This window comes from Telmatherina bonti (assembly GCF_933228915.1).
Source record: "Telmatherina bonti genome assembly, chromosome: 10".
NCBI lineage: Eukaryota > Metazoa > Chordata > Actinopteri > Atheriniformes > Telmatherinidae > Telmatherina > Telmatherina bonti.
Genome location: NC_136628.1, coordinates 26,121,678 through 26,149,125, shown reverse-complemented (window position 1 = coordinate 26,149,125; position 27,448 = coordinate 26,121,678). Strand labels below are relative to the sequence as shown.

General features: G+C 36.9%; 1 protein-coding gene across 1 annotated transcript; it reads left to right on the top strand.

The window, feature by feature from the left end:
- Positions 1-7,407: 7,407 nt before the first annotated feature.
- LOC306761581 (moesin) lies at positions 7,408-25,468 on the top strand. Its single transcript, XM_079247806.1, has 13 exons — positions 7,408-7,733; positions 16,520-16,603; positions 17,685-17,780; positions 17,914-18,188; positions 18,278-18,361; positions 18,684-18,830; positions 18,925-19,021; positions 19,112-19,275; positions 19,514-19,644; positions 19,757-19,917; positions 20,023-20,115; positions 21,729-21,959; positions 23,353-25,468. Exons 1-13 carry the CDS (start codon positions 7,722-7,724, stop codon positions 23,515-23,517), a joined length of 1,740 nt encoding a protein of 579 aa, XP_079103932.1. The 5' UTR covers positions 7,408-7,721; the 3' UTR covers positions 23,518-25,468.
- Positions 25,469-27,448: the final 1,980 nt, after the last annotated feature.

Genomic DNA, 27,448 nt, shown 5'->3' with positions numbered 1-27,448 from the left:
GGTTTCCTGTGTGCATATAAATGTGGTTAAACGTATCCGGGCTGTGGTCCGACTGAAGAAGGGACCGGCCATTGAAATTTACTGCAGTGTTGGTCGTCTCAGTTGGATGTTTGCACAAGGATTTTTGCAAAAGATTGAATATTTAACTAATGTTACATTTGTCACAGGTAAGAATCAGGTGGTGGCAGTGACACCTGCTTGTCTGTTAAATATTGTGATATCTTGTAGAATAATAGGTTTAAAAACTATAAGTAAAAATGTAAAAGCTAGAGCATGTTGGAGATGAAAATTCCTGTATGACTTTTTATGAGACCAGACTGCTGAATTACACATTTACAGTAATACAATATTCATACATGCAGCCAGTCTTGAAGGAACATGGAGGGGTTTGGCTGTGCCTTGCAGCACATTGCTCTCAGGATGCTTTCAATTTTCTAACTTTTAAGTCTATTCCTGTCAGAAACAAGTGGTTACTGGCAAGAGTGTACTCTTATCTAGTAGTGATATATTTTGTGCAAATCCTACATGTGACATGTAGTACCTTAAAGTTAGCTATGTATAGTTGAAATATGGAAATTGCATTGCAAAACTTTCTACTTTTTGTGTATAACCTATTTTTGCACTTTGAGATCTTCAACCACAAGCTATCAGGGCAAATTTATGTGGTGCAGCTTCAGTTACATGTTTTTGTCCTATAGATAAAGTGTCCATGTAGCTAAATGTTATCATTTAGAGATAAAAAAAAAAAAAGGACCATATTTGCTGGTCAGTCTTGAACCAATGAGCTTGATTGATACAATGATGTTTGGTGTGAACCCCATTTCCGAATGAGGACATATTGACGATGGACTGTATTTCTACAAAGGAGAAAATATGGTGGGGGATTTAAAAATGTCTGCTGCAGGTAAGAGACACTGATTATTTGTAACTATTGCAACCTTATTTGTTAAACAAGGAAGAAGAAATCACATCATTAGTCAGAACTTGATGTTCTCTGCCCCACATCCTCAGGACAAGGCTCTGCATGAAACATGCAGCTTACAAGTCATTGAGGCTGCACCATGTAAAGCAAACCCTTATAGCACACAGGGCCACGCTTAGAATGCTTTTAAAGGGAAATGCCACTTATTCTTAGGATTAAAAATGTTAAAGTTCATGACTTAAAAAAATTGATTGCATAAATGGGCGCGTTTCTCTCGTAATGTTTAGTATCACATTTATTATATTTAAAACGTGTTTGATTTTTAATTATCTTGATAATGTTACAAACTGTTGGGCTAAAAAAAATTAAATAAATAAAAAGAAATTAAATCCATACAGTGCCCATTTGTTGACAATAAAGCAGCATCAGACTTTGCTTCAATGGCATCACAGAATCAAATATTGATTCATGATTTTAAAAAGGTTTATAAAGTGAGTGGTATTACTCTTTAACATTGCTAATTGTGTGAGCCTGACTTTGACTCATTGTTGGTGCTTTAAAGTATATATTTCTTTATAATGTCTAGGTAAAACCGTGGTATATGAACAGACAATAACAATTGAGAAAAAAAAAAAAAGATTGAATGTGTTTTTGCCCAAATGAATTTTGGGATTTGCCGACTTTGTTTTTTCATGAAAAAAGACGAGGCCACTTTCGGCCAGCTGTCTGTTCATGAGAAGGTGAAACAAACTGCCTAAATGTTTCTTCATGTGAAACAATCAGATTGCAAGGCTGCTGTCAAGGTTGTTTCTGGCATTTGGCTAAAGGTTTGCGCGCCATCCTTTTTCCTTGAGATAGTCAAATTGTCAAAAACATACTCTCAGCGCCAGACAAGTGTGCTGTATTTTTTGTTTTGTTTTGTTTTTTTTATTTAATCACTGATTGACAAATTTTGTTTTAAAAAAAAAAAAAAAAATCCAAAAGTGAGCAGTTGAAATCACCATCTTTCTTAGTGACAATCTGAATTGGAATAGTCCATTGCCCAGATGAAGTACTTCCATGTGTCATGTATTTAGTGACAACAATTCATGCCACAGTGGATGCACAAAACCAGAAATGTATTTTCTGCAGTTTAAATTGGTGCGCACATTAAGTTCACGGACTTGCATGGCGGCTAAACGTTTATATATGCATAACTCTCTCTCTCTCTCTCTCTCTACATATATATATATATATATATATATATATATATATATAATTTTTTTTTTTTTTTTTTTTTTTTTTAAATTTAATTATCTATCAGTTAATTTCTGTAAACACATTCATATAAGCAGCAGGTAACATGGTAAACTTGGTGGATCTCAGCTCTTGTAAGACCAGAATCAGTTACCCTGGACTAGATCAAACCACTTTGTGGCTTCAGGAAAAAAACTAAGACATGATTCAAGTTTATTTTGTTTTAATTTAACTACTCATAGCATGGTTCTACTTTGCTCCAGTTCTCTTTCATAAAATGCTCTCTGTCACACCATGTTGGTAGGATATTTATTTCCATAGTTTGTTTGTTTTGTTTTGTTTTTTAAACATACTCCAGGCTTTTTCTGGGCAATAAACTACTTCCACAACAAAATTACAACCCTGATCTTCTGTGTACTAATCCAGGGCTTTTTTGCCTGAGCAGAACACAACTAACAGCCAGAATGATGGTACATCCTCCCTCACCCTTCTCTTTCTTTGTGCCGCAAACAACTAAGCCACAAATGTCTAGAATTGACTTTTGCTTGTTGATACAAATTGTATCTATACCTTGAATGTAACAAAATATGAAATGTATAATATGAATATAGTTTTATTTAAATAAAAGGGGGTGAGAGGGTGGGTGGGTGGGTATCAATGCCAAAATGTTTGTGACACTGTGTGTCACTGGGAGTAGCCCATTGGTATGTACTAATTCTTACTGGGTACAGTAGTTAATTTGCAGGGACATTTATATGCTAACTGAAAGTCCACAGATAACCTGTGCACAAGAGTAAGCATCCTGTCCTATTTGTAAATATCACACGTGTATGTATATTTAGAAATGTAATGGTAACACTTGGGTTAGTCTGATATGTAAGATAATTCGTGTGTTGTAACTTGTGCACCTTGGTTAAGTGCATCTGTTTCTTCTGAACTGATATGTCTGCTTTATGCTATTTTAATGGGAATTTCAATATTTTTGGATATATTTTGCCTAATAAAACATGCCAAAGTTATTATGAGGTGGCTTTGTTGAACATAATTGGTGATTTAGCGTGCAGGTTGTCATGCAATGAATTATATATATTCCTATATGAGGACGTATGATTTATTTACCATACATTGTAAGCAGTAAGTAACAAAACAACAAACACAAATCTGTGTCTCACCTGGTTGTTAAAGGTGATTAAATGCATGAAACAGAAATTGCAGTCTATTATTAGCTGATCTCTGGGCTATTTGCAGGAACAGCCAGGTGTAGACTGGCCTGAATGAGTAAATTCATTAGTAGATGATACTCAGATTTGTGCTTGATGTTTGTTGCTTTTTGAAGACACGGGTGTGTTTTTTCAAAAACTGGATTTTATTGAATGGCATTTGATTTAATGACCAACTTATAATGTCCTCAAAGCAAAGATGTGGATGTAGTGTGGTTTGTTTTACTATTGAATATATTCACAAGCTATAATTTGATCTTTTTTTGGGGGGTGGGGGGTGGTATTTGAGGCCAGTTTGCACATTGTTTTCATGAAGTGAGGATGATACAGGCAGTCTAATGTTAATTACAGAATGATGAAAACCAAAGTGATTTCTGATGTGTACATGTTACATACTTGTTATAATTGATTCAAATATGTCTTGCAATTTGTGCTACCATATAGACCTGCTGGTGTATAAAATGCCATGACAGAAAGTATGTTTAAACATGACTATACATATACAGTATACAGTGTAATACTCAGGTTTAGTCACACAAACATTTCAAATTAGACACCTTTTTTCTAATATTGGTAAATGCAGCGGTCACTCCTCAGAAGGACAAGTTGGTCTCCTGTTTGAGTACTTGTGTACACAGTAAAAAGGGAAATGTAAATCAATTTTTTATTGTGTTGTTGTGATGATCTGCAGTATTATAACTCACACTGACTGGAAAGTGTTGCTTTTATAGACCAAAATATACAAAATAGATTATTTGGGTCTGCAGGCTCAAACAAAATGTAAGTCTTAATGACAAACTGTGTTTCTCTCCATAAATAAAGCAAAGTTCTCTTCAAACTGTTTTATGTTTCTTTTTAAAATGACAACAAGAAAAAAAGACTCAGAAATTTGTGCTGAATATTTTGTATTAACCATGAGTTTATGTAAATAAAATTTTTTTAAAAATGTTTAAGGTAAGCAAAAGCTAATAGTTTGACATTGTCCAAATTCTCAATGTCATGGAGAACCAAATTGTTTAGTAAGCATCTCCAGCAGTATGTGCAATACCAGTTGCTTTATTTTAAGCAGTTTCTGAGACATTTGAATTCATTTGAAATGTGATTAAACAGAAGCTCCTTAATTGGTAAAGATTTAAGCATTCCTTGCTCTTGCTTTGTCGCACATATTCTTCCTTCCACCACTCGGGTTTACGCTTGAAGGTTGTTGCCGTGCAACAAGTTTCATGGCACACTCTGCTGGCTAAAAGGTGTAATTCCATGACGTGTGTGGTTTTATCTTGGATTCCTTTTTTAAAAAAATTTTTACATAAAAAACATTTTACACCATATTCAGACTAATATAAACTAATGTCTCTGAGATCTTTTCCGTGGATATTTTTTTTTGAAGAGCATGTTTGGTACAGAAAGCCACATGATGGTTTTGTCAAGTGCAACTGAAGTTTCTGTACTGTCAGATCTGCAGAACTGACGTGCTAATATTTAATTTATAGTTGAGGCTGAATTGTAGGACAAAAAAATCGTAGTCTGTCATCAAAGTTAAAATGTCTGGTAATATGTGTATATTATTCTGCAGAATTATATATAACCTTTAACTGGTTTAGGACTGCAAATGGTTTTGCATCAGTAAACCACATTGGAATTGCTTTTTGATAAATACATATATACAAATACACATGAATGTGAATACATGGATAATGTTTCAATAAAAAGACACTTTAAGATTCAAACTTGTATTTATTAAAGGAGGTGTTAAGTTGAACATTTGTTGTTAATTGTGTCACCTTGAACATATTCTGTGAATGGCCATCTTCATCTAATGACACAATTCTACAAACACAGTCAGCATCAACCTTGATTTAGGAGGGTTACACATGATATTCCTTTGAATGTGAGTGAAACCTGCAGCTTATTCAGTGAAAGGAGGCTGTGGGAGGTCATCCTGCCCTGAAACAGCAGTGATGAGTCAACTAACAACCAGCAATATCTCAGGGCTTCATACTAGCAAGTCTCCAGTGACGCAGTGACACAGATGGTATTTTTCACTTGAAAAGCTAAAACCTAATAATGTCGATGTTTGCAGGCTTTTTTTTTTTTTTTTTTTGCATGCACTGTCTACACACATAATTACCTATGCTCTTGGATACTTTTTTTTTATTAAAAATGTATAAGGAAACAAATGCATTTATTTAGTTATATTCAGCAGTGAGTGGGAGAGTATCATTCGATGACTCATTCTCAGCATTTCAGGTGCAACCTTAGCAAGTCTCGTTTTTCATGAAAACACTGGCTGGGCATCTTAAAACAAGTTATGAGACATTTTAGACCACCAAATACAGCTACAGTTCAGTAAAAGTGCAAGCCCCTGTAAAATTTCTGGTTTTGCCCTTTATAAAAACAATTCTCCTTTACCTGCAGTGGAAGACCCGAGAAGAAATATGCCTGTCACCACACTGTAGCCTGTATGCTATGTTGCTACATTTATATTTCCAAAACAGAAAATGTTTTGCCCCTATCCACACAAGTATTGTCTCCTTTGTATAGTAGAGAGAACAAATATTTGTAATCAAGGAAGTTCAATGAAATGATGCAACAATTATAAATGAAATTTAAAAAAATGAATCCCATGAGGTATGTTGCAACAATATCATTCGTTTTTGCACCCTTTGTGAAAAAAGCAGCATAATATTTCAACACAGGGAATCCTATTCTAACCAAGCGATGGCCAGTTTGTATGTGTTACTGCTGAAGAACTTTATTCATTCTTTACGTTACTTTTTTCCATTTCCTAGAATATAACCCATTGAATTTTAATTTCATTTGTACCCTGAGAACATATAAGGAGTCAGTAGTTTCCTTGTTTTCCATCCATCAAGCAATTAGTTTATCCTGTAAGGAACTTTCCATGCCTGCTGACACTACATGCAAAAGGAAACCCATGAATCTGGACAGATTCTAAATGGTCACTTTTATAAATAAATTTACCATAAATGGGTTGAAGATAACATGCAGATCCTGCATGAAAAGCACCAGACTATTCTTAATATTACTCAACTTGACACAGGTGAAAACGTTGATGTGTTTGCAGCTTCTCCTTGAAATCATGTTCATGTCTGAAACAAAAACAACACAGAGATCAGTGTCAACAGAGTGAAGCTGATTAATAAACTTAATGTAGATGGACAAAGGATTAAAGGCAAACAGAACATCCTGGATAAACTGTTAAAAATACTGGGACTAATGAAGTAATGTCAGAATCAGAAAGACTTTTATTGCCACTGTCTTGGAACAACTCAGACTAGGAACTTGTTTCGGTGATTAGGAGCTGAATCATAAAAATAATAATAACAAACTAAATAATAATATAAAAGTAGGAATAGAGCTATTTTACAACTATTTTACAAATAAGGTAAGGGCATGCAGAGAAATTAACATATATAGGCAACATGCATTGTTTTTTTCTTTGTTTTTTTTTTTTGTTAAAAATGTATAATAAAAGTAAAAAGGTAAAAGAAATCTCGTATATAGACGTGCAGATATGTCCAGTAGTAGCATCCGAACATCCGTGCAAATTGGCAGTGCAGTAAAAAAAAAAAAAAAAAAAAAAATCTAGTATTTATACATACAGATATGTACTGAGGCATTCAGTCTTATAAGTGTTCATGAGTCTGACTGCAGAGGAGAAGAAACTGCTTTTATTGCGAAGGCTTCTGGTCTGAATGGACCGTAGCTTTCTGCCAGAGGGAAGTGGCTCAAATAGTCCATGTACACCATCTGTTTAAGTTAGTCTTAAGTTAGTCCACGTTTACCAAAACCTGTAGCCTCACTTTCAAAACTATCCAAACTACAACATCTGAGTGAGAGTAAAACCCGCGAGGAACTTATTTGACGGAGAGCAAACGGTGAAGCCACTGGGTGAAGCTGTGAAGCTCCAGCCTTGATGATGCGGCCGCGCGGGCGGAGTCAGCTGCTGGCCTCAACTCCTTCTTTCAATCTGGCTGCTGTCCTGTCATCGGTCTGGGTGTGGTTTGGTTTTTTGCAGCAGGGGTACCGTTAGCAGGAAATCAAGCTCCCAGTCCCTTTTTTACTTAAGGGCGAAACAAAGGAAGAAAGAAAGAAAAAAAAAAAAAAGAAAAAAAAAACACCCCCACAAAGCAGAGGAATTGGAAAGAAGCTCTTCGTAGTCAAACAAGAAGTAGCGCTTGTTTCCTCGATACAGGAGGGCGTTTGTTTGGCGGGGGTTTTGTTTGTTCTGATGGGAAAAAGTTTTCTGCTGGCTTACTTGACCAGTCGTCTATTTTAGTAAGTTTCTATAAAACCTGAGGTGGACGCGAAAGAAAGCAAAGATGCCGAAAACGGTAAGGAGACCGTTACATCACCATTATCATGTCTTTTTCTGTCTTTGTCTCCTTCATTGCTTTTTAATGTAGTGCCTCTAACAATTTTACATTACTTCTCAAGGTTCATATTAAACCAGTTTAACTTTAATTCCAACTTAAAGTGCATTTAATGCTGTTTTAATGGCTAATACGTCCTTTTAATCTCACCCTAGGTTTGCCGTGGTACTTTCCGCTAAGTGTGTGCGCGTGCGCGCTCCCGCCCATGTATTCAGTAAAATTAGCGCCTTTAATCAAATCATTCATTCAGGCTTTAAAGTTCTAAACTACTCATGAGCTCATCATTATGAACTTTCTTCTGGATATTTTGAGAGCTATTTATCCTACTTTTTTCATCATTCTTATTAGATTTTCAGCGGAAGTCTGGCCTTTTGGTAGCGAGCGAGCTAGCCCTCCTTTGCAAGGCCTCCTCCTAACAAGGAGGGATTTGAACTGTCATTCAGACCAGCTGTGTTACCCAAAACTGGAGCAAATTGAGGCTAATTCGTCATACTGTCACACTGGCAGGGTTTAAAAATAAATAAATGGTAATAAAATGAATAATAATGATAAAATTCTGAGGCTAGATTGATGGGCAGTGATTTATGAAGTGATTTGTGCTAGTAGGGCTCTGCACAAAGAAAAGCAGGGGGACCACACAAAGACTAGGCTTTTGTCCAAACAGCTTTAAAGAAAAAGCCACAATGCAATTTTTCTGTTCATGCCCTTTTCACTTGAAGACAAAGGTGAGACAGTTTTTGTCCACCTCTTCTAGTTTCCACTGATGGAGGCCTGTCTGCATTAAAATCTTAGACTTTGGCTATGTTTAATGCATTTTGAATTCAGGACATGGAAAATGTGGGCTATGATGGCTGTCTTCTCTCTCATTTACATTATGTTGAGATATCCACAATCTGACCTTAAAAAGAACACAATGTCTGTAAATCTCATGAATGAGATTGAGTACTATTTTTGTGCAACTTTTAGAAATAATTAAATTACCATTATTATCAGATCATCAGCTCTAGATTGTCAAGTAGTTTTTTTTTTTTTTTTCCGGATTTTGCATTCTTTGCTCAGCCAGAGGAAAACTACATCAGTTATTCTATTATACTTAATAACCATGGCTCTTTTCTTTTTTTCATGAAAAGCATGTGGAACATTTCAAAGCACAAGTGGCTCCAAGTCTTGTACCTGCTCTCTTCCTGTAGTATTGTTTCTGCTAGTACTTCCTCAACATTTTTTCCAGCTGTCAAACAGAATGAAACGGTATGCATTGTTAGCTTGAACATAAACTTTACACTGCTATTTGTGTAACTTACTTGTTAAGTAATTAAAAAGCAAGTGTTATAAATAGACCCAAACAAAGAAGATTTTCTCCACAGCATCAAGCAGATAAACATTGACAGCATGTATTTATAGGCTTTTATGTAGTATCTTGTGTTCCAGTTGTCTGCAGAGGGCAGTTGTAATGCTGTATCTCATCAGCATCTAAGCAGTAGACTACTGTCTGTGCCTGTTGTAACCATAAGGGGCCTCAAACACATTTAGCACTGACTGGCACTGGGGGAAATTGAGCTGTAGTCTACCTAGGATCGACTCTTGGCTGTAAAATATTAGAAAGAATAAATGAATAGTGGACAGAATAGGTTTTAAATGGACAACAGCCCAGTTTTCTCCAAATAAACAAATGATTGTGACTTTTGAGATATGGTAAGCACTGTGTGATGTGATGCCAGCACTCAATGTACAAACTGGTAGCCGCAGAAGAAGCATTTGTAAGAAGTCAATACACCCAGTTAAAGGTGATAAAACTGGTAGAGTCTCAGACCTGTAACTGCAACATTCAGTGCTCTCTTTCTTCTTGTTGCACACATAGCACCATGTCAATATTCAGCAGACATAGTGAATGAAAAAGGGATGTTGGGATACACAAGATTCGGCCTTGGAACTTGCTCTGCACCCGAGAAAGCTATATTTATGATGCCTAATCTCATCCATGAAAAGTTAGCTCAGGGAATGCAATATATGTGGCTTAAATAAAGTTTTCCTAAACTGTTTGGACGCATTACTTTTTAAACATAACTTATCCAGTGTTTAAGCTGTGTATGGAAAGTATAAGCTTCCACATAAAGTAATAATTATTATTATTGAGAAACCCAGTCTTTGCCAGACTCCTTGGCAGTGCTTCAGTTTCTCAAGGAAGTCATGTTGTGACTCAAGGTTTCTGCACTTACATCAGTTCCTTTCTGGTAATTTCCTCGCCTGCAGCCTTATATGGACTTTAACATCACAGTCTGGCTGTACTCCTCCCTGCTTCTCCCAGCGTGGTCTTTAGATGCCACGCTCAACTTCAGTTTGCAGTACAGCACTGTAACAAGTACAGAACTTTATGGTTATTTTACATCCCTTGTGGTTGTAACATTATTCTATCATTAGTTTGAATTCTTTACATAGTGCTATTAAGCATGATTACAGCTTATTACATGTTTATTAAGGAAGTATGACCAATTTACTTTATATTAAATTTGAATAAAATTTCTTTTCCTTTTAAGCATCAGAAAATATGAAAAATATTTGGTTAATGTGTTTAAAAAAAAAAAAAAAAGTACACTATAAAGTGTTTCTTCTCATTCACTCTTTCGAAAAAGAGGAAAAATTCCTTCTTACTATTGCTATCTGATGGTTGAACAATGGAGCCGTATCAGTGTTAACACAGCAGCGCACCAGCTTGTTTATGTTATCGCCTAACAATTTTATATCTACAAATACAGAATTATTATCACACAAACATGCGCATAACTTACCATTTTAGCCCAACATGTAGAAATCAAGACAGATAGTTATTTTGTAAGGAGGACTAGCCTTTTAACAAGTGTGTCTATGGAGACATGGTAAATGGAAAGGAGTGGAGGTATGCAAGCAGGAGATTAAATGCCTCTGTAGAGCACATAGCAGAGCAGATTAAGCCTGTGTTGAGCTGGAGGTGGAGGACAAACTGGAATCAAAACTTCAGGATTTTATTTTCTTGCACAACTATTTTATTTTTCCTTTTGGAGATTGTGAGAACGTCTAAGTTCTGACAGTAAGTACTATGTTGGTGGTCAGTCATGACTATTTCTACATTCATTTTCAAACAGGCTGCTGCAAAAAAAGAGTGGTTGGGTTTGTTTGTCATCTAAATAATCTCATTATTTGCGTGGTATATAATTACTGCCGTAAATGCTAGTGTATTATGAGAACATTTTAGATCCTTTGGCATTCACTGAATTACAGTCATAAAGACAGGAAATCAGCAAAACATGATGAGCTGCACTTGATTTAATAGCACACTCCACAGATAGTACAAGTATTCTCAGTAGCCTTTTGGTGTGCTGAAGATACTGCTTTGGTTCTACTTGGGGCTAAACTCAGTTTACAACAAAGGTAAAGTAAGTAGTGACTTTACTGTGTGGCTTAATAGTTATTTATTATCAAGTTTAGGGAGATTTGACAACCCATGGAGCATTATGCTAGAGGGATTATTATTATTATTATTATTTACATGAAAAATCTGCATTAATAAAAAAAAAAAGTGCTCATAGCCTCATGCATAATTACACGCATGTATGTTTTGCATCTGTGGCTCTAACAATTTGATACATAACTTTAACCCTATGGAAGTTTTAGGAGAGAGTAGGGGGATTATTTATTAAATGTTGGACAGGTTTGTCAACGGGTAATATCTTACCTGATGGATATACACATTTATTACCGAATAAAACATTCATCAATCACTGTCCATCAATTTAGCCTCAGAATTTTATCATTATTATTAACAGTTACTAAAAGACCCCATCCTCTCCAGTGACGCATATTACATGAAACACGGGATGGAAGACATCTAAAATACTAGAGGAATTGGTGCTGAATCAAACATGCAAACTATAGTTGAGTTCATCGGTCGTGAGTAAACCCCTTTTTGAGGTTTTCTTTTTTGTGTGCATAAAATTTATTCTTTCCCTGTGCATGGTCACCTGCTTTTACAGAAACCACATCCTCTTCACTTCAGTGCCCTTGCCATTCCTGTCACCCAGTTCAAACTCAGCTGTAGGGCTTCTTCAGTGCAGTGTGAAGATGCTCACATGCACAACTGCAGACTAAGCAGTGTGGAAGAGAAGTTGACACCCAACATGAGAACTATTAGAAAAAAAATGAAAACCTAACCACATGTTCTTCAGGGTTTTGCACCTATATGACATTTCTCTGTTAGCTCAGTCATCTGGCAGGAGAAAACAATCAAAAATATAATTATAATATATTTAATATAGTTGTTGTTTTTTTTTTCATTTAATTTCATAACATGCTTATTATCTTACATGTCTTTTCACATTACTTCCCTTGTATTAATGGCTTGAAGCAATAGTGGAAACAGGACTGTGCCTTGGACAAGATAGGACCAACCACTTCTCCACATTTCATATTCAGCCTGACCTTATCTGGTCTGTTATTACTCTGATGTCACATTTTAATATAACTCTTCCATCTGATTCAATTGACTCTGTTATCCACATTCTTTTTTTCAAGATAAGCTTCATATCAGGGAGGTTTTTTTTTTATTTTTTTAGTTACCATAGATGAGCCGTTGTTAAGGAGTTGTTGGCTTAAGCTGACCTTGTCTGAGAGTTATGGATGGCATGACTCAGCTATGACTCAAAATTCTCTATGGTGGTACAGTATGTTCAGTATGAGTAAAATAAATCATGCTTATCGTACGTCTTGAGGACCAACTGCTAGGTCAGCCAGAAGAAATGTCAGACACATACATTTTGCTCCAGTCAGTCTTTAGCTTTGTTCCGTCTTGTTCCTAAAACCACTTAGTGTTATCTATGTTGTTGGCCTGGCTTGAATTGGAATGATGTTGGTAGCCAACCGCACACTGAGATAACACTGATATGTGAACGTACGTGTGACAGTTAACGCCGTGGCATGAAGTACTCCCTGGGAATTTCAATCTTCAAGTTTTGTGTAACATAATTGGTGGTTCTTTTGTGAAATATTTAGAGGAATGAGTGATTGACAGACTTTCTCAATTGATTGAAAATATAAGCGATTGTGCTTGCATCCTTTTGTCTGCTATGTGTCTTTAAACACCCTTATGTTTTTCTACTTTTAACATTTTACTTCCTCTTCCTGGAAGTACCACAGTTTACCTCTCGGTTAATTCCTATTGCAACTTTTCAAATGTAGTTAAAGCAGCTTTCAATATTTTGTTACGTGTTTCTGTACTGTATCACTGTTTCATTAGTATCATTTCATTGCTGGATACTTTTTAATTATTTTTTCTAAGCTATGTTTCTACAACAGTTGACTAAAGTTAATAAACATTCATCATAATGCTGACAGGCTGAACTTTAATGCCTCTGGTGAACACCAGTGACACCAATCCTTTACTGTAATTTGCTAGCATGCTGATCTTGTGAAAATATTGGATATATTTGAAAATGTTAGCATGCTAATGTTATGTCTGTTATGATTCAGCATTTTAAGGCTAAGCTACATAATCATGTAACTGCAAATACTTGATTATTAGCAAAATAAGTTGGCATTTTTGTCTTCACTCATGTGTTATCTGCTAATCATTAGCATAATGTATTCCAGTTTTCTACCTTAGACATGTTTTATCTCCTGTGTGCAGTTTATGTGACAGCTTTAGGTGTTAAAATTAAAAAATATTTTTTATACTTTTTTATTTTTTTATGCTAGCTAAACTATTTTTGTTAGGTACACTACATTAATTTAAGTATTGTAATATTTCTTGAAAATGCATGATAAAATCTTTGATCAGAACGTTTTCAGACAGTTAATATCTATATTTTCATTATCCTTACAAGCCTGCCGACTAAACATGTTTTTTGCATCTGTTAGACTGTAAGCGTTATCTAGAATTTAGCTACAGCCTCCATTTAGCTAGCATAGTCCTTTGGCCTGAGTGCAGATTCTCCTTTTCTTGTAGTGGCGTTCATTGTGGGGTCCATGATCCCCCGAAGTCCTTGGGGACTTACAGCAGGTCTTCAAAACATGGGAATATGTCACCTAGATAAAAGACAGTTTAGTTCCTAGAATTCCCACTCGATACTCTTCTCTGTTCACCTACAATAAAAACACAGGTAGGGAACCCTGCTCCTCAAAGGCCGTTGTCCTGTAGGTTTTAGATGTTCACCTGCTCCAATGCACATGGTTCAAATTAAATGTATCCAACAGCTTTTCGGCTACCGAACAGTGACTCATTCATTTTAATCAGGTTTGTTAAACAGGGAAACATGTAAAAAGGACAGGACAACAACCCTTGAGGTCCACAGCTGCCCACCTCTGTTCTAACATAACATATCTAAATCACCTGTTCTTTTGGCTCTTTAATGGATTTTATTAAGGCTCTAAATAGCTTAATGAATAAAGATAGTAACTTGAGAATCCATAATGACATTTTACTTTTTTTCTTTCTAAAGTTTGTTGTTTTTTTTCCACATTTATATTAATTAATAATAACAATTTTTAGTCATTAGAAATAGATTTATTAATTATATTTTTCATGAAAAGAGAGAAAGATGCAAATGGGGATTTTTGTTGATCTTTTTACTCATCTGATTATTATAATGTAGCCATCCAGAATAATAAAATTATCGCAATAATCAAAGTTATACATGAGAAAGTTTACCTTTTGTGTAAAGTTGGTTGATCATTCAAAAACCCGACACTGAGACTGTATCTGGCCAGCCATGTCAGTAGCACACAGCTGCATAAATGAGGCTAGTGGGGCAAGTAAAGCAAATCAACATACAAAGTTTCAGTCAGAAGATAAAACGGAGCCTTCACGCATAAAACAAATCAGTCACAAAGTTGATCTCAAACAAATGGGACCTTGTTATAAAAAGTTTTCTAGATAAAATTCTTCAGTTTCTTCAAAGTTAAAAAAAAAAAAAAAAAAAAAAAAAAAGAGGTTGAAAAAGGTGTGGAAACATGACACATAGGCCTGAGACTAGAGTTTTTCGCCGTGTTCTAATAATAGTGTCCAAAGTGTTTTTGAGTTCTGGCCATGTGAGACACACCCAAACCAGACAGAAAATTTACAAGAGTAGTTCCCTTTTCTTTAGAGTAGTTCTTTTTCTCTAGAGGAATGAAACTGCTTTATCATCTACAGGACGCTCATTACCTGAACTCTGATCTGCACAAGTTTAAAAAAAAAAAAAAAAAAAAAAATGTTCAGCTAAGTTCTGAAACGTTGCTAAAAAATATTGCCAGATTAAAAATCCCCCATGCGGCCATGTTGTAAGTGCAGATTGAAGGTTTCAGTCTCTTCTAAACTGCTGGTGGATAACAGTAAAGTGAAAGAGGGGAAAGTGTCCTGGGCAGTAAATGGGGTCCTGCTGACATGGATGGGAAAGAACGCAGCTCTAATCGGCCCCACAACTGGGAAATAAAGCATACCATTGTTGTTGAGGGCAGGCGTGGGCCTCTGCCTGCACAGTTATTTCCAAATAGGCATGCGTGCTGCTGTTTTCGTCATCTTTTAGAGAAGAGAGAAAGTAAGAGATTCCTGCCTGGTCAGCTTACTCAGCACAGTATCACTTTTTAACTCAGGTCACATTTAAAGAGGTTAACCAAACATTTAGGAGAAAAAAGCATTTAGTTTTATTTTTAAAAATGACTCAACGTTCACAGTACACTGCTGCTCATTTGACAAAGAAGTGCGTCAATGTCTAAACAACCAGCTGTAGCAAACTTTGCTACCTGATGTGGAAAAAATCATTCGTTTTAAAGTATGTTCGTAAATTCAACTACAGTGGAGTTTAAACAGCAGACAGGTTTCTTGATACATGACAGGATGTAGATGTGTCTCATGAGAGATCAGTGTTTAGCGGTCTTGCCTCACAAGGCCCAGCCTCTAGAGGATGTGGTTACTTCCTGTAGATAAGTTCTATACTGAGACAGAGCCAGATTGGCATGTTCATTATACACAGTGTGGAGCCATAAAACATGGTTTTAGAGAACTCTACTTTATGGAGAAAGAATGAGAAAGGATAGAAGTTGGGTTGCCTAATTATTTAAAACAGACCAGATTAAATTGTGGCCCTTATTTTCCAACAGACAGCGATCTATTTAGAGAAGGAGTGTCACCTCATTTTAGTGCTGGGGACCACAATCAATTTTAAGTGGTCTGGACCACTAAAATGACAGCATAATGCAATGGACCGGTTACCTGTGCAGGATGTACACTTCCCCCTGCCTGGTGGTCACCACCTTCTCTTTGGTATCAAAAAATGAAAGAATGAATAAAAATGTATGTAATAAATGTTTAAATGTAATGATAATGTATTTATCCAAATACCTTCATTGATAGAATTTTATTTTTATACATATATAAAAAATATTTGATATCTTGTACATATTTATATTAAGGCTATTTATTTATGGATGTACAAAATAATAATTTAAATACAGGTTGGGGGGGGAGTTAGAGTAACATTTTCAAGACCTTGAATTGTGGAATTGTACTGATATTAAAAAAAAAAGTTTAGTTTTTGGAATTTTTTGACATGCAGACAAGATGAAGATTTTTGACAACTCAAAAAAGTCAACTGAAATACTCATTCATTCAGTTTTTTCACACAGATCTGTTTTTTTTTTGTTGTTTTTTTTTGTTTCTTCGTGATATTTAAACAGCTTTTATCCAGTGCTCCGTTTACATCTGTTTTTCATGTTTCTTTCCGATCTGCTTTGTTCTGCAGATCAGTGTAAGAGTCACCACAATGGATGCTGAACTGGAGTTTGCCATTCAGCCGAACACAACAGGAAAGCAGCTCTTTGACCAGGTATGAAAAACTTCCCCTTCTGGCTAAATATTGACTTCATGTTGACACTGTGACAAACTTTTGAATCAAAATGGAAGTCCTGGTTGTTATTAATATTATTAAAGCTTTGGGTTATTTTTTATGTGACCTGGTATGTTTTTAATCCTTACAGCAAGTCAGTTAAAAGCGATTGACCCAGAAGATGCTTTATTTTTAATTGCTGTCATTCCAAAATTATTGTCACTGTAATTCATTTTCTTATTACTTAATTAGCTAATTCTTTTCTTATCAATTCATATAAAGAATAATAAATAATATGTAAACATGCAATTTGCAGGTTCTCCCTGTGCTTTCTTTCGTCTAGTTCTGTTGCATTGTTTTTCTGTAATCATAAGTACTAATGATATTTAAACACTGCTATTAATAACTATTATGTGTTTTGTGCTAAAATATCTTTTATGAAATAGACAAATAAAATAAAGCACAAGTAAAAAGGAGAGTTGGAACAGAGAAATATAGAATAAAATGCTTAAATCGAGTTTTTAAAAAAAAAAAAGAAAAAAAAAAGGCATATTTCCAAAAACTTTCACTGACAGAAAGAAAGCGGTTTTAAAAAATAGGTAGTGAGATAGTGTTTAGGTTCAGTAGGCAGATTGCCAGGCTGCGTGGGAGCTCTGAAAGCAAAGACCAGACCCCTCTTTGTCAGTCTGAAATGGGAGTAACCAGCAGTGACCCTCTGCAGATCTCAGTGATGGAGAGGCCACATACCAGGTCAATAGGCCTAAGATGTATTCAGGAGAAAGGGTAATGCTCTGAAAAGAGGCAGGTCCATTCATTTATCCATTTTTCAGTCTCATTTATTCTGCAGACGGTTGCAGGGGGCTGGGTGTGATGTAGGCGAACTAAGTGCAAAGTTAAGGCATGGATAGACGACCATGCATGCATGCTCTGGCTGGCGGCTAATTTAGAATGAAACATGAAGAATTAGACATACATGTCTTTGGACTGAGAAAGGAAATGAATACACTCGGGGGGGGCTGACATTTGCAGACAAAAAACATTTTGAATCACCACAGCGATGCACCCTTTCTCTGTTTTAAAGGTTGTGAAGACCATTGGACTGCGAGAGGTGTGGTACTTTGGACTCCAGTACCAAGATACAAAGGGTTTCTCCACATGGCTGAAGCTCAACAAGAAGGTGAGCTTTTAAGCATTTAAAAAAAAAAAATCATTTGACATTTTATCTTCTTTTTTTGTCGAGATTAAACTGACCTGCTCAGTTGAAATCTGTTTATAGAAGCGTGACCTCCAACCTTTTTCTTTTTTTTTAGGTGACAGCCCAGGATGTGAGGAAGGAAAGCCCGCTGCTGTTTAAGTTCCGTGCCAAGTTCTTCCCTGAGGATGTTTCAGAGGAGTTAATCCAGGATGCTACGCAGCGGCTTTTCTTCCTGCAGGTGAAGGAGGGGATCCTTAATGACGACATCTACTGCCCTCCAGAGACAGCAGTGCTCCTGGCCTCCTACGCCGTGCAGGCCAAGTTCGCTGACTACAACAAGGATGTCCACACACCAGGCTATCTGAATGGGGAACACCTCCTCCCTCAGAGGTAACAGGTTTTTATCATTTAACATCCCTATCTGGGAATATTAAGAGACACTTTTGATGTTAATGAAATTCATGTCTTGTGTTTTTCAGAGTTTTGGATCAGCATAAACTCAACAAGGAGCAGTGGGAGGAGAGGATTCAAGTGTGGCACGAGGAGCACAAGGGCATGATGAGGTAACAGGCTCTTTAAGGACTGAATTGTGCATGTTTTGGAGATTATTATGTCCTGATTTCCTTGCACATCTCCAGAAATCCACCTAAAAACAAGGTGTTTATTCATCTTTACTTCCATTAAGAAGTGTTCCTCTTTCCTTTTGTTCTGTTGCTTTGCACTTCACACATTCCTGGAAAATGACACCTTCAGCTCAGTTATCTGCTGGGTTCTGTGCGGTGATCGTGGTCGGACAGTGCAGGCTAACCTATGTCTCAAACGACATTTTCAGGCCTTTTGTGCTCTCTGAAGCTTAACTCTGAGCAACCACTCATGTTTCCACAGAGAAGAATCCATGATGGAGTATCTGAAAATTGCTCAAGACCTGGAGATGTACGGAGTCAACTACTTCAACATCAAGAATAAGAAAGGAACAGAGCTGTTTTTGGGTGTGGATGCTTTGGGTCTCAACATTTATGAACAGAATGACAAGTAAGGGATTTCACAACATTTTTTTTTAATCACTATATTTCAAATCGAGGCTGACCAAGAGTTTTTGTGTTTTGGACTTTTTTTTTTCCAACAGAATGACGCCCAAAATTGGATTTCCTTGGAGTGAAATAAGAAACATTTCCTTCAACGACAAGAAGTTTGTCATTAAACCAATTGACAAGAAAGCACCTGTATGTCAAATTTTAGTATGATAAGAATGCTTCTTATCTCACAGATTTATGCAGAACTTCCTTTAAAAAACCTTGATCTTGTGATCGCAGGACTTTGTATTCTACGCTCCAAGACTGCGCATCAACAAACGCATCCTGGCTCTGTGCATGGGCAACCACGAACTTTATATGCGCCGCCGCAAACCGGACACCATTGAAGTGCAGCAGATGAAGGCTCAGGCTCGAGAGGAGAAGAATCTCAAAAAGATGGAGAGGTAAGAATGTACAAATAATGAACTTGAAATGGTTTTATTTATGTTCACTGAATTTAGGTTCTTCTCCTTTTGTGCACCAATCAGCAACAACCTCAGTATGATACATGTCATGAGTCGGTTTATTAGACTTTCTTTAATGTTCATTAGCCTTTATTTCTTTTCAGGGATGTGCAAACTAAATTATTATTCAAATATAAGGTGTAAAATCACCTAATTCAGCTGATTTCCTTCCCATTAGAGCTCTGTTGGAGAATGAGAAGAGGAAAAGAGAAGTTGCAGAAAAGGAGAAGGAGAAGATTGAAAAGGAAAAGGAGGAATTAATGGAGCGATTAAAGCAGATTGAAGAGCAAACAAAAAAAGCCCAACAAGGTGGGTGTCCTGCCCAAAATGAACTAAAGCTCACTGCGGCACTAGAGATGGTACTCGCACGATGAGCCCCACGTAATGCCTATGTTTTGTACTGTTATTTTTATCTCCACAGAGCTGGAGGAGCAGACACAGAGAGCTCTGGAGCTGGAGCTGGAGAGGAAGCGAGCCCAGGAGGAAGCTGAGCGTCTGGAAAGTGACCTGAAAAGCGCTGAGGATGCAAAGATGGCACTGCTGCAGCAGTCAGAGAATCAGATGAAGAACCAGGAACATCTGGTCAGTTTTCCAAAAGAGGTTTAGTGGCAGAAACTTAGGACAAAAAAAAAAACTGACAACAGTGGTGTAATGGTTAAAAGATGTTGTCTGTGATTATTTAAACAGGCTACAGAGTTGGCTGAACTGACATCCAAGATATCTCTGCTGGAGGATGCCAAAAAGAAGAAGGAAGATGAGGCAGTGCAATGGCAGCAGAAGGTGTGGTCTGACGTTTTATTACTCTTATTATAACCCAGTAGTCTTTTTAATTGGTTGACATTGTTCTTCAGGTTAGAAATTATGTAAATATCTTTCAAATGCTTCCTTTTTTTTTAACTGAAAACATCATGTTACATCCTCTCGGTTTATATCTTACAAATATTAAAATAGAATAACAGAATGCAAAAATTACTCAGCTCGCCTTCCCCTTCCTCCTCCTGTTGCAGTCAGCAAAGTTAAAACTTGTACTTTACAGCCACCATGTGGTGAAGACTGAGGAGGCAGTTAGCTTTGTGGGGTTTTTTTAAAAAACATTTTCAGGGTCTGGTGAGTGGTGTGTGTGTTTTCTTTTAGCCAGGAGAAGTGCCTAACGGATTGAAATGACTCAGAGGTACTGAAACTACAGCTATGTTAAGATATTCAGAGTTTCTAAATTGTAAGGAAGAGAGCTTCAGTGCTTTCCTTTTCTCATTGTACATACCAGACTATCCGACTTGAAGGAGAGCTAATTCAATACTAAATTCTTTGCAATCACAGTTTTTAGTGCTCCAGTCACACTTACTGAAGTGCTTTAGAGATGTCAGGAAGAGTGTGAGCAGCATGTGACAACGGTATCTTCAAACTTGTCTGTACGTTTTAATCGCTAATGCAGTATTATTTAGCATCATAGCTTGTCTTATATATTTATATACATGCTGTATCATCTAAGGGGAAACCTGTTCAGATTTGATGGAGTGTACTATCAGTAATTTTACCATTATATTAATTTATTTCAAGCATAATAACCCAAATAATCCATGTAGTGTGAACAGCTCTAGTTTAAGTGATGCAGAACTATAAAACCTGATGGGATGATTGGATTATCATTGCAGTGCTGGTCTTTTTATAAATCCCTCTACATTTCTCCTTCCAGGTTTCATTTACTGCAAGGACAAGTTAAATATACAGTAAACAATAATGAATAAATAAGTAAACACCGCTTTGATTTGTAAAAAAAAAACTAGAGAACAACTGGGAGAGGAGAACCGTTCACTTGAAACTGGTGTGTTAGAGCAGGGAAACATTTAAAGCACATGTAGCGGTGGAAATCAGATCAGATGAGAATCACTAAACCAGATTAATAACCACTGAAATGCATCCTGAAAATAAATACAAATGAACGGTGTCTGTGATGAAGTAAACTGAAGCAGAAATGTGCTTGTCAGAACCTTGACATTCTGATCCCTCAGCAAAAACCAGCCCAGTCCTGTTGTTCTCCTTGTCAGAGGGATTCATGTCATTTACTGCTGCTGTTCGCAGCGAAGGAAATCCTGTTTCATGTTATGGAATTTATACTCCTAAAACTGTGTTGATTGTCATATTGTGTTTTGTGCATTCATGACATTCGGAAGACATTCCAGTCACAGCCGGCTCCGTTCTCCAGCAGCTCATTAAGCCAACATCTTACACTGTTATTTGTTAAGCACACAATGAAAATATAATTAAAAACGTTTCATTAGCTTTATTTGGTCCAGTAAAAAAGTTCACTTTTGGACGGCTGAGCCTTTCTTTTTGCAGCAGTAGTACATCCTACCATTGTGCACAGTGTGGCTTCACTGTCATTCTATCTGCAGGCTACCATGGTCCAGGAAGACCTGGAGAAGACCAAAGAGGAGCTCAAGAACAAAGTGATATCAGCTCACGTCCAGGAGCCCCTCAACGCAGAGAACGAGCACGATGAGAACGATGAGAGCAGCGCGGAGGCCAGTGCCGAGTTCACAGCTGCAGCCACATACAAGGATCGCAGCGAAGAGGAGCGAATGACCGAGGCCGAAAAGAACGAACGCCTGCAGAAGCATCTACTCGTAAGTCTTTCCTCATATCTCAATATCAGTAAACCAAGCGATGAATCAGAAGGCCAGCTGGATAAACGCCCACTCTTAGCAGTTTATCCGATACGTTGAAGTGAATTGTGGGGGAAAAGTTGTAAAATTATATCAGCCATCAGTATGTTAGTTGTACACTTTATGGTAAGTAAGGTTATTTTAAGGCAAATGTCATATTAACACTATTTTTCTTCTTGAATCATTTGTAAAGAAGTTTACAACTATTTCCAAAGAAGTTTGGGTTGTGTATTTACCAAGTCAACAGAAACAAATGAAATGGTTACGTTTTGTTGCTTCCTTAGAAATATGTGATTATTTTTGCTTTAAAACTGGAATTTTTCAGCAAAGCTGCTCTTCAGGCAGAAAAGATGTGACGTGAGGAAACTGTAGACAGTTGGAGACACACTCACCACTTTGTGAAAAACTGTGGGAGAAAACTTAAAAAATTTAAGATCATCATAAAATATGAAGCGAAAAGTCGTCATCTTTTGGTCTGACGGATCAAATTTTGAAGTAATGCGTGTTTATTCTGGAGGACGAAGACATTAATCTGACTTTTTGTCAGCACACAGTTCATAATTTAGCATCTGGGATGACGCTTCTAACCAGAGAAGCAGAAACTTGATTGTTGAAACAATCCAGAACGGCATCAATTAAAAAGGGTTGACTCATTATTAAATGTGTTGAGCATAACAATTCTTAGAGGCCTGGACCCCTTTTTTTTAAAAAAATCTATTTTAAGGAGCTACAAAAATTTCTTGATGAGAGTAATGCTGAAAATATTTTCATATTTGTTTATTTATTTTTGAGTATTTACTTATTCAATATTATTTTTGTTTCTTTTTTATTTATTTTTTTAATTTAGGTTCTTTTCTTTTTTTTTCTCTTCATGACTCTTTTCGTGTGTGTGTGTGTGTGTGTGTGTGTGTGTGTGTGTGTGTGTGTGTATGTATATATATATCTGTTTTATTTTTTCACTATTTTGTAAATATACAAACCGTCAATTAAGGGCATGTGCAAACTGCAAAAAAGAATGTGTTTCTGTAACTGAACCCGTGATGTTGAACAATAAATACATAAAAGAAAAAAAAAAAAAAAAAGTGTTGAGCAACTTAAATCCTGCATCTAACCAAAAAAAATAATAAAAGGGAGAACTAGCAACCCTACAGCTATTAGTCTATTTTCTCATATACTCAGGGTTCTCAAAATGAAGTGATGCAAAACTGTCATTCCATAAATTTTGTAGCATTTAGTTAGATATGGGATTTAAACTGTCTGCAAATTGCTCTCATTTTGCATTTCTATTTTACAAAACAAGCCAACTTTGCTTTACATTTATTATAACATGTTGCTGTGTCTGCTGTGTTTCCAGGCTTTAAGCTCAGAGTTGGCCAACGCTCGGGATGACAGCAAGAAAACAGTGAATGACATCATCCATGCAGAGAACATGCGGGCAGGGCGCGACAAGTACAAGACCCTCAGACAGATCCGCTCAGGAAACACCAAACAGCGTATCGACGAGTTCGAATGTATGTGATGTCATTCACCGACGCGAAAGGCCCGCACCAACGGGCCGTGCTGCCTGGACCGTTGTCCTGCCTCATTCAAGCTGTTTTCTCTGTACCCAAACATATCGGATCCACATCATGATGCAGCTGCAAAAGCACTGCACAGAGTACAAATATGGATCTGGAAAATTTCCTTTGTTGTCATTTCTAAATTTAAATTTAGGCAAGTCACTGGTTGAAAAGGGACATACTGTATTTTGGTAAAACATTCCTGACGAGGGGGTTTAAGGAACATTTCAGCATACGTAACACATCATACCACAACATATTTCACAAGAAATTTGGTTTTCTTTTAACATTTGTGAGACGGTTTCGTGTCACAATTTTAATTGAAACAGTATGGACATCAGTCTGTCTTTGGCACCACTTTGCAGATGTACACAGTTGTTCGTAGACAATGCTTCTCCTCATGATGCTTTCCTGTACTTTCAAAGCCAATTGCACTGTAACAGCAAATACAAATATAATTTGACTCTGATGTGTCTGTAAGGAACATTAATAGAGCAGTATTATTATCATTATTATTATTATTATTATTATTATTACAGATTTACAATTTATTTTCTTTCAATCTGCCAATTGTTACAAATCATAGTATTTACAACCCACCCGCAATGTGATATTAAAGATTTCAGTTTCATTTTTAGATGTTTTGGTCTATTTTTGTCTGTTTTTTGCATTTTTTTTCAAGCCACTTTAGAGATGCAAAGGCCTTTCCTCGAGCAAAAGAAAGTTTTCAATCTTCTGCTGTAGACAGAATTAGTTCCCTTTTTGTTGCCATAGCAACATAAAAAAAAATTAATTTTGATCTGTAAAGACTGAAGAAGTAAGGTTAAATAATTTCCAGTTTTTACAGTCTGGAATATTCAAATCACTTGAGTACATATGGAGGTGATTGTAGAGTTTTTCTTTAATCTGAGGATGTTTGATTATCAAAATGTTTCCAAGTTGAACCAGTAAGCATAAGGATGATCACTATCGCATGTCAGCTTGACTTTCTTGAACAAATGCCAATGGTCTCATGTGCAAAGGTCAAAGTTGTAGTTTAATCTTAACTGCTCAGATCTGTTTCCTTTTTCCCTTTTAAAACAAAGCGCATAAAATGATAGTTTCATTAGACATGCACTGGAAAGCTGGTTGCAACATACAGTCAGACGGGCACTTTTTCCACTTCCGCATTCATTTTACTGTATGTAATTACATTTGTGTACTTTTTTGTAATTGGAATCTTTCAGATGTGATAAATTATGTATGGTATAAACCGGCACATTTAAGGATATTTTTGTATAAAAGAAATAAGGAAATGCTTGCCAACAAGAGCGTTTTTTTTGTTGAGAAGAAGCATTTAGGTGACAGTATTTTAACTGATGGAAGGACCAGTACACCAGATCCTGTAACAGGACCAATGAAAAACCAGTTGATACTGGATGTGGTGTGCTGAGCTGATTTTTTGGTAAACCATGAAAGGAAATTTTTAAAGCATGCCAAAATATTTTTGTATAAAATTAAGGGGTGGGAATACTTCCTGGTGCCACTGTTCTACATTTCATTATGCTGTTCAGACATGTGGAGAATCTTGCTTGTTCATAGATTTTTAGAAATTAGCTTTTGAAAGATTTATTTTCACTATTTTGCAGGTATGAAAATGTATTTTAGAGGAAAAAAAAATTCTGGTGACTTGATTTCCATTGTGTCTCCTATCGAATGGACATACTGTATGTTTTAAGATGGATTTACATTTACAGCCTGGACTCTGCTGCATTACTTCTTGTCTCTGCTTTAATATTTTTTTTGAAAAGTAGCATAAAAATGTTGTTCTGGATGCCTTAAAATGAACTGTTATGACATTGCACAATGGTTTTCCTGTAGCATCATGTAATAACACCATCCAAACAAATTCATTAAAAGTTGCCAACTTTGTCTTGTGTCACAAGGACTGAAATATGGTCCAGATTGTAAAATGACAAACTGTGCCTTGCCCCATAGCTTAATCAGAGCTTGCCTCTTAAAGTCTTCCTTTCACTAATTAATAAAACTGGATAAAATTCAACATTTTTACTTTATTGCTGTCTATTTTAAAATGCTCTTTTTTTGACATCTCATCACCATCCACAAGGTGGCTTACTGCATGTACTAATGCCACCTTCAGTTTGCATCGAGTTAACATTTGAAAAGAAAATTCATCTTTTCAACATTGAAAAATCTCAAATATTCTTCTTATAAAAGTCACTGTAATTATAAGTACACAATTGCACATATAATGCTGAAATTTGGTTTGAAGAAATATGACACTGCAGTTTAGTGAAGCCATGACTTTTTTTTTCAAAGCAGCACAAGCAAACACAGGAAGCCAGCAGGATTCACACAGCATGCTGAAATTTGTTTCTGGAAGTTACTTTTCTGCAAACATACTGGATTACCTCAGTAAATCTTTCCTTAAATGCCACATACAGCATTTTCACACAAATGCCATTGTGAGTGTTTTTTTGGTACTGGCTTGAAATGCAAACATAAACACCTGGTGATTGACAGGCAAGTAAATAAACAGTTTGAGTCTTCACATGTGAGCATAGACTACAGAAGCCATCTATTTCACCATTTAAAAAACATTTATAAAATGAAAGAATGGCACATTTTCAGAGCTGGCTGGGTGCACACATTTAACATTTTGTCAGAAATGTTGAAAACCAGCAAGTTCTTAAAAATTCTATACTTTGGAAAGAGCTTAAATGCACTTCTGCTGCCTAGATATTCAACAACACTAAAGATTGATATTTTCCCACGTATATGAATGTATTTGAGCATTTAACGGGGGAAATTGAACACCAAAATGACATGCTTTTTTTTTTTGTCTTTCTTTTAATTGTAACTTCCTCTATTTTTGTGGTATTGGTGGCCCCGAAAGGGTGGTGAAATGCTTAGTACTCTAAACTGTCACTTAGAGATAAGCTCCAATTAGTCTTCCTGTATGAACAAAACTTACACAGCATGTTTCAACAGTTTAGAGTTGACTTGCCTCACCAGCTACAAAAGACAGCTGTCATGTCTTTTATGCTCATCAAACTATGATATTGACAAGTGAACTGCAGAAAGGCAGTGGAATTACCAAATAATGAGAGGGAACAAGATAAAACCTCTATGAAGCTATTTGTAAGCATATTCCTGCCATCAGATATTATCCATATTCCAGCCATTTCCCCCAAATAGGCTGTGCGAGGTTGAGCGGTTCCGACTAGATATAGTTGGACTCACCTCGACGCATGGCTTGGGCTCTGGAACCAGTACCCTCGAGAGGGGCTGGACCTTCTTCCACTCTGGAGTTGCTCATGGTGAGAGGCGCCGAGCAGGTGTGGGCATTCTCATCAGCCCCCAGCTTGGTGCCTGCACGTTGGGGTTTACCCCGGTGGATGAAAGGGTAGTTTCCCTCCGCCTCCGGGTGGGGGGACGGGTCCTGACTGTTGTCTGTGCTTATGCGCCGAACAGCAGTTCAGAGTACCCACCCTTTCTGGGGTCCTTGGAGGGAGTGCTGGAGGGTGCTCCTTCTGGGGACTCCATTGTTCTGCTGGGGGACTTCAATGCTCACGTGGGCAATGACAGTGAGACCTGGAGGGGAGTGATTGGGAGGCATGGTCCCCCCCCCTCTGAACCCAAATGGTGTTTTGTTATTGGACTTCTGTGCTCGTCATGGATTGTCTATAACGAACACCATGTTCCAGCATAAGAGTGTCCATATGTACACCTGGCATCAGGATTCCCTGGGCCGCAGTTCAATGATCGACTTTGTAGTCTTATCGTCGGACCTGCGGCCACATGCCTTGGACACTCGGGTGAAGAGGGGGGCGGAGCTGTCAACTGATCACCACCTGGTGGTGAGTTGGCTCAGATGGTGGGGGAGGAAGC

What these genes read in the sequence shown, in the direction of transcription:
- LOC306761581 (XM_079247806.1), top strand. An exon ending in GAAAGCAGCTCTTTGACCAG is followed by an intron (nt 16,604 to 17,684) that starts GTATGAAAAACT and finishes TCTGTTTTAAAG; the next exon opens with GTTGTGAAGACCATTGGACT. An exon ending in GAACACCTCCTCCCTCAGAG is followed by an intron (nt 18,189 to 18,277) that starts GTAACAGGTTTT and finishes TGTGTTTTTCAG; the next exon opens with AGTTTTGGATCAGCATAAAC.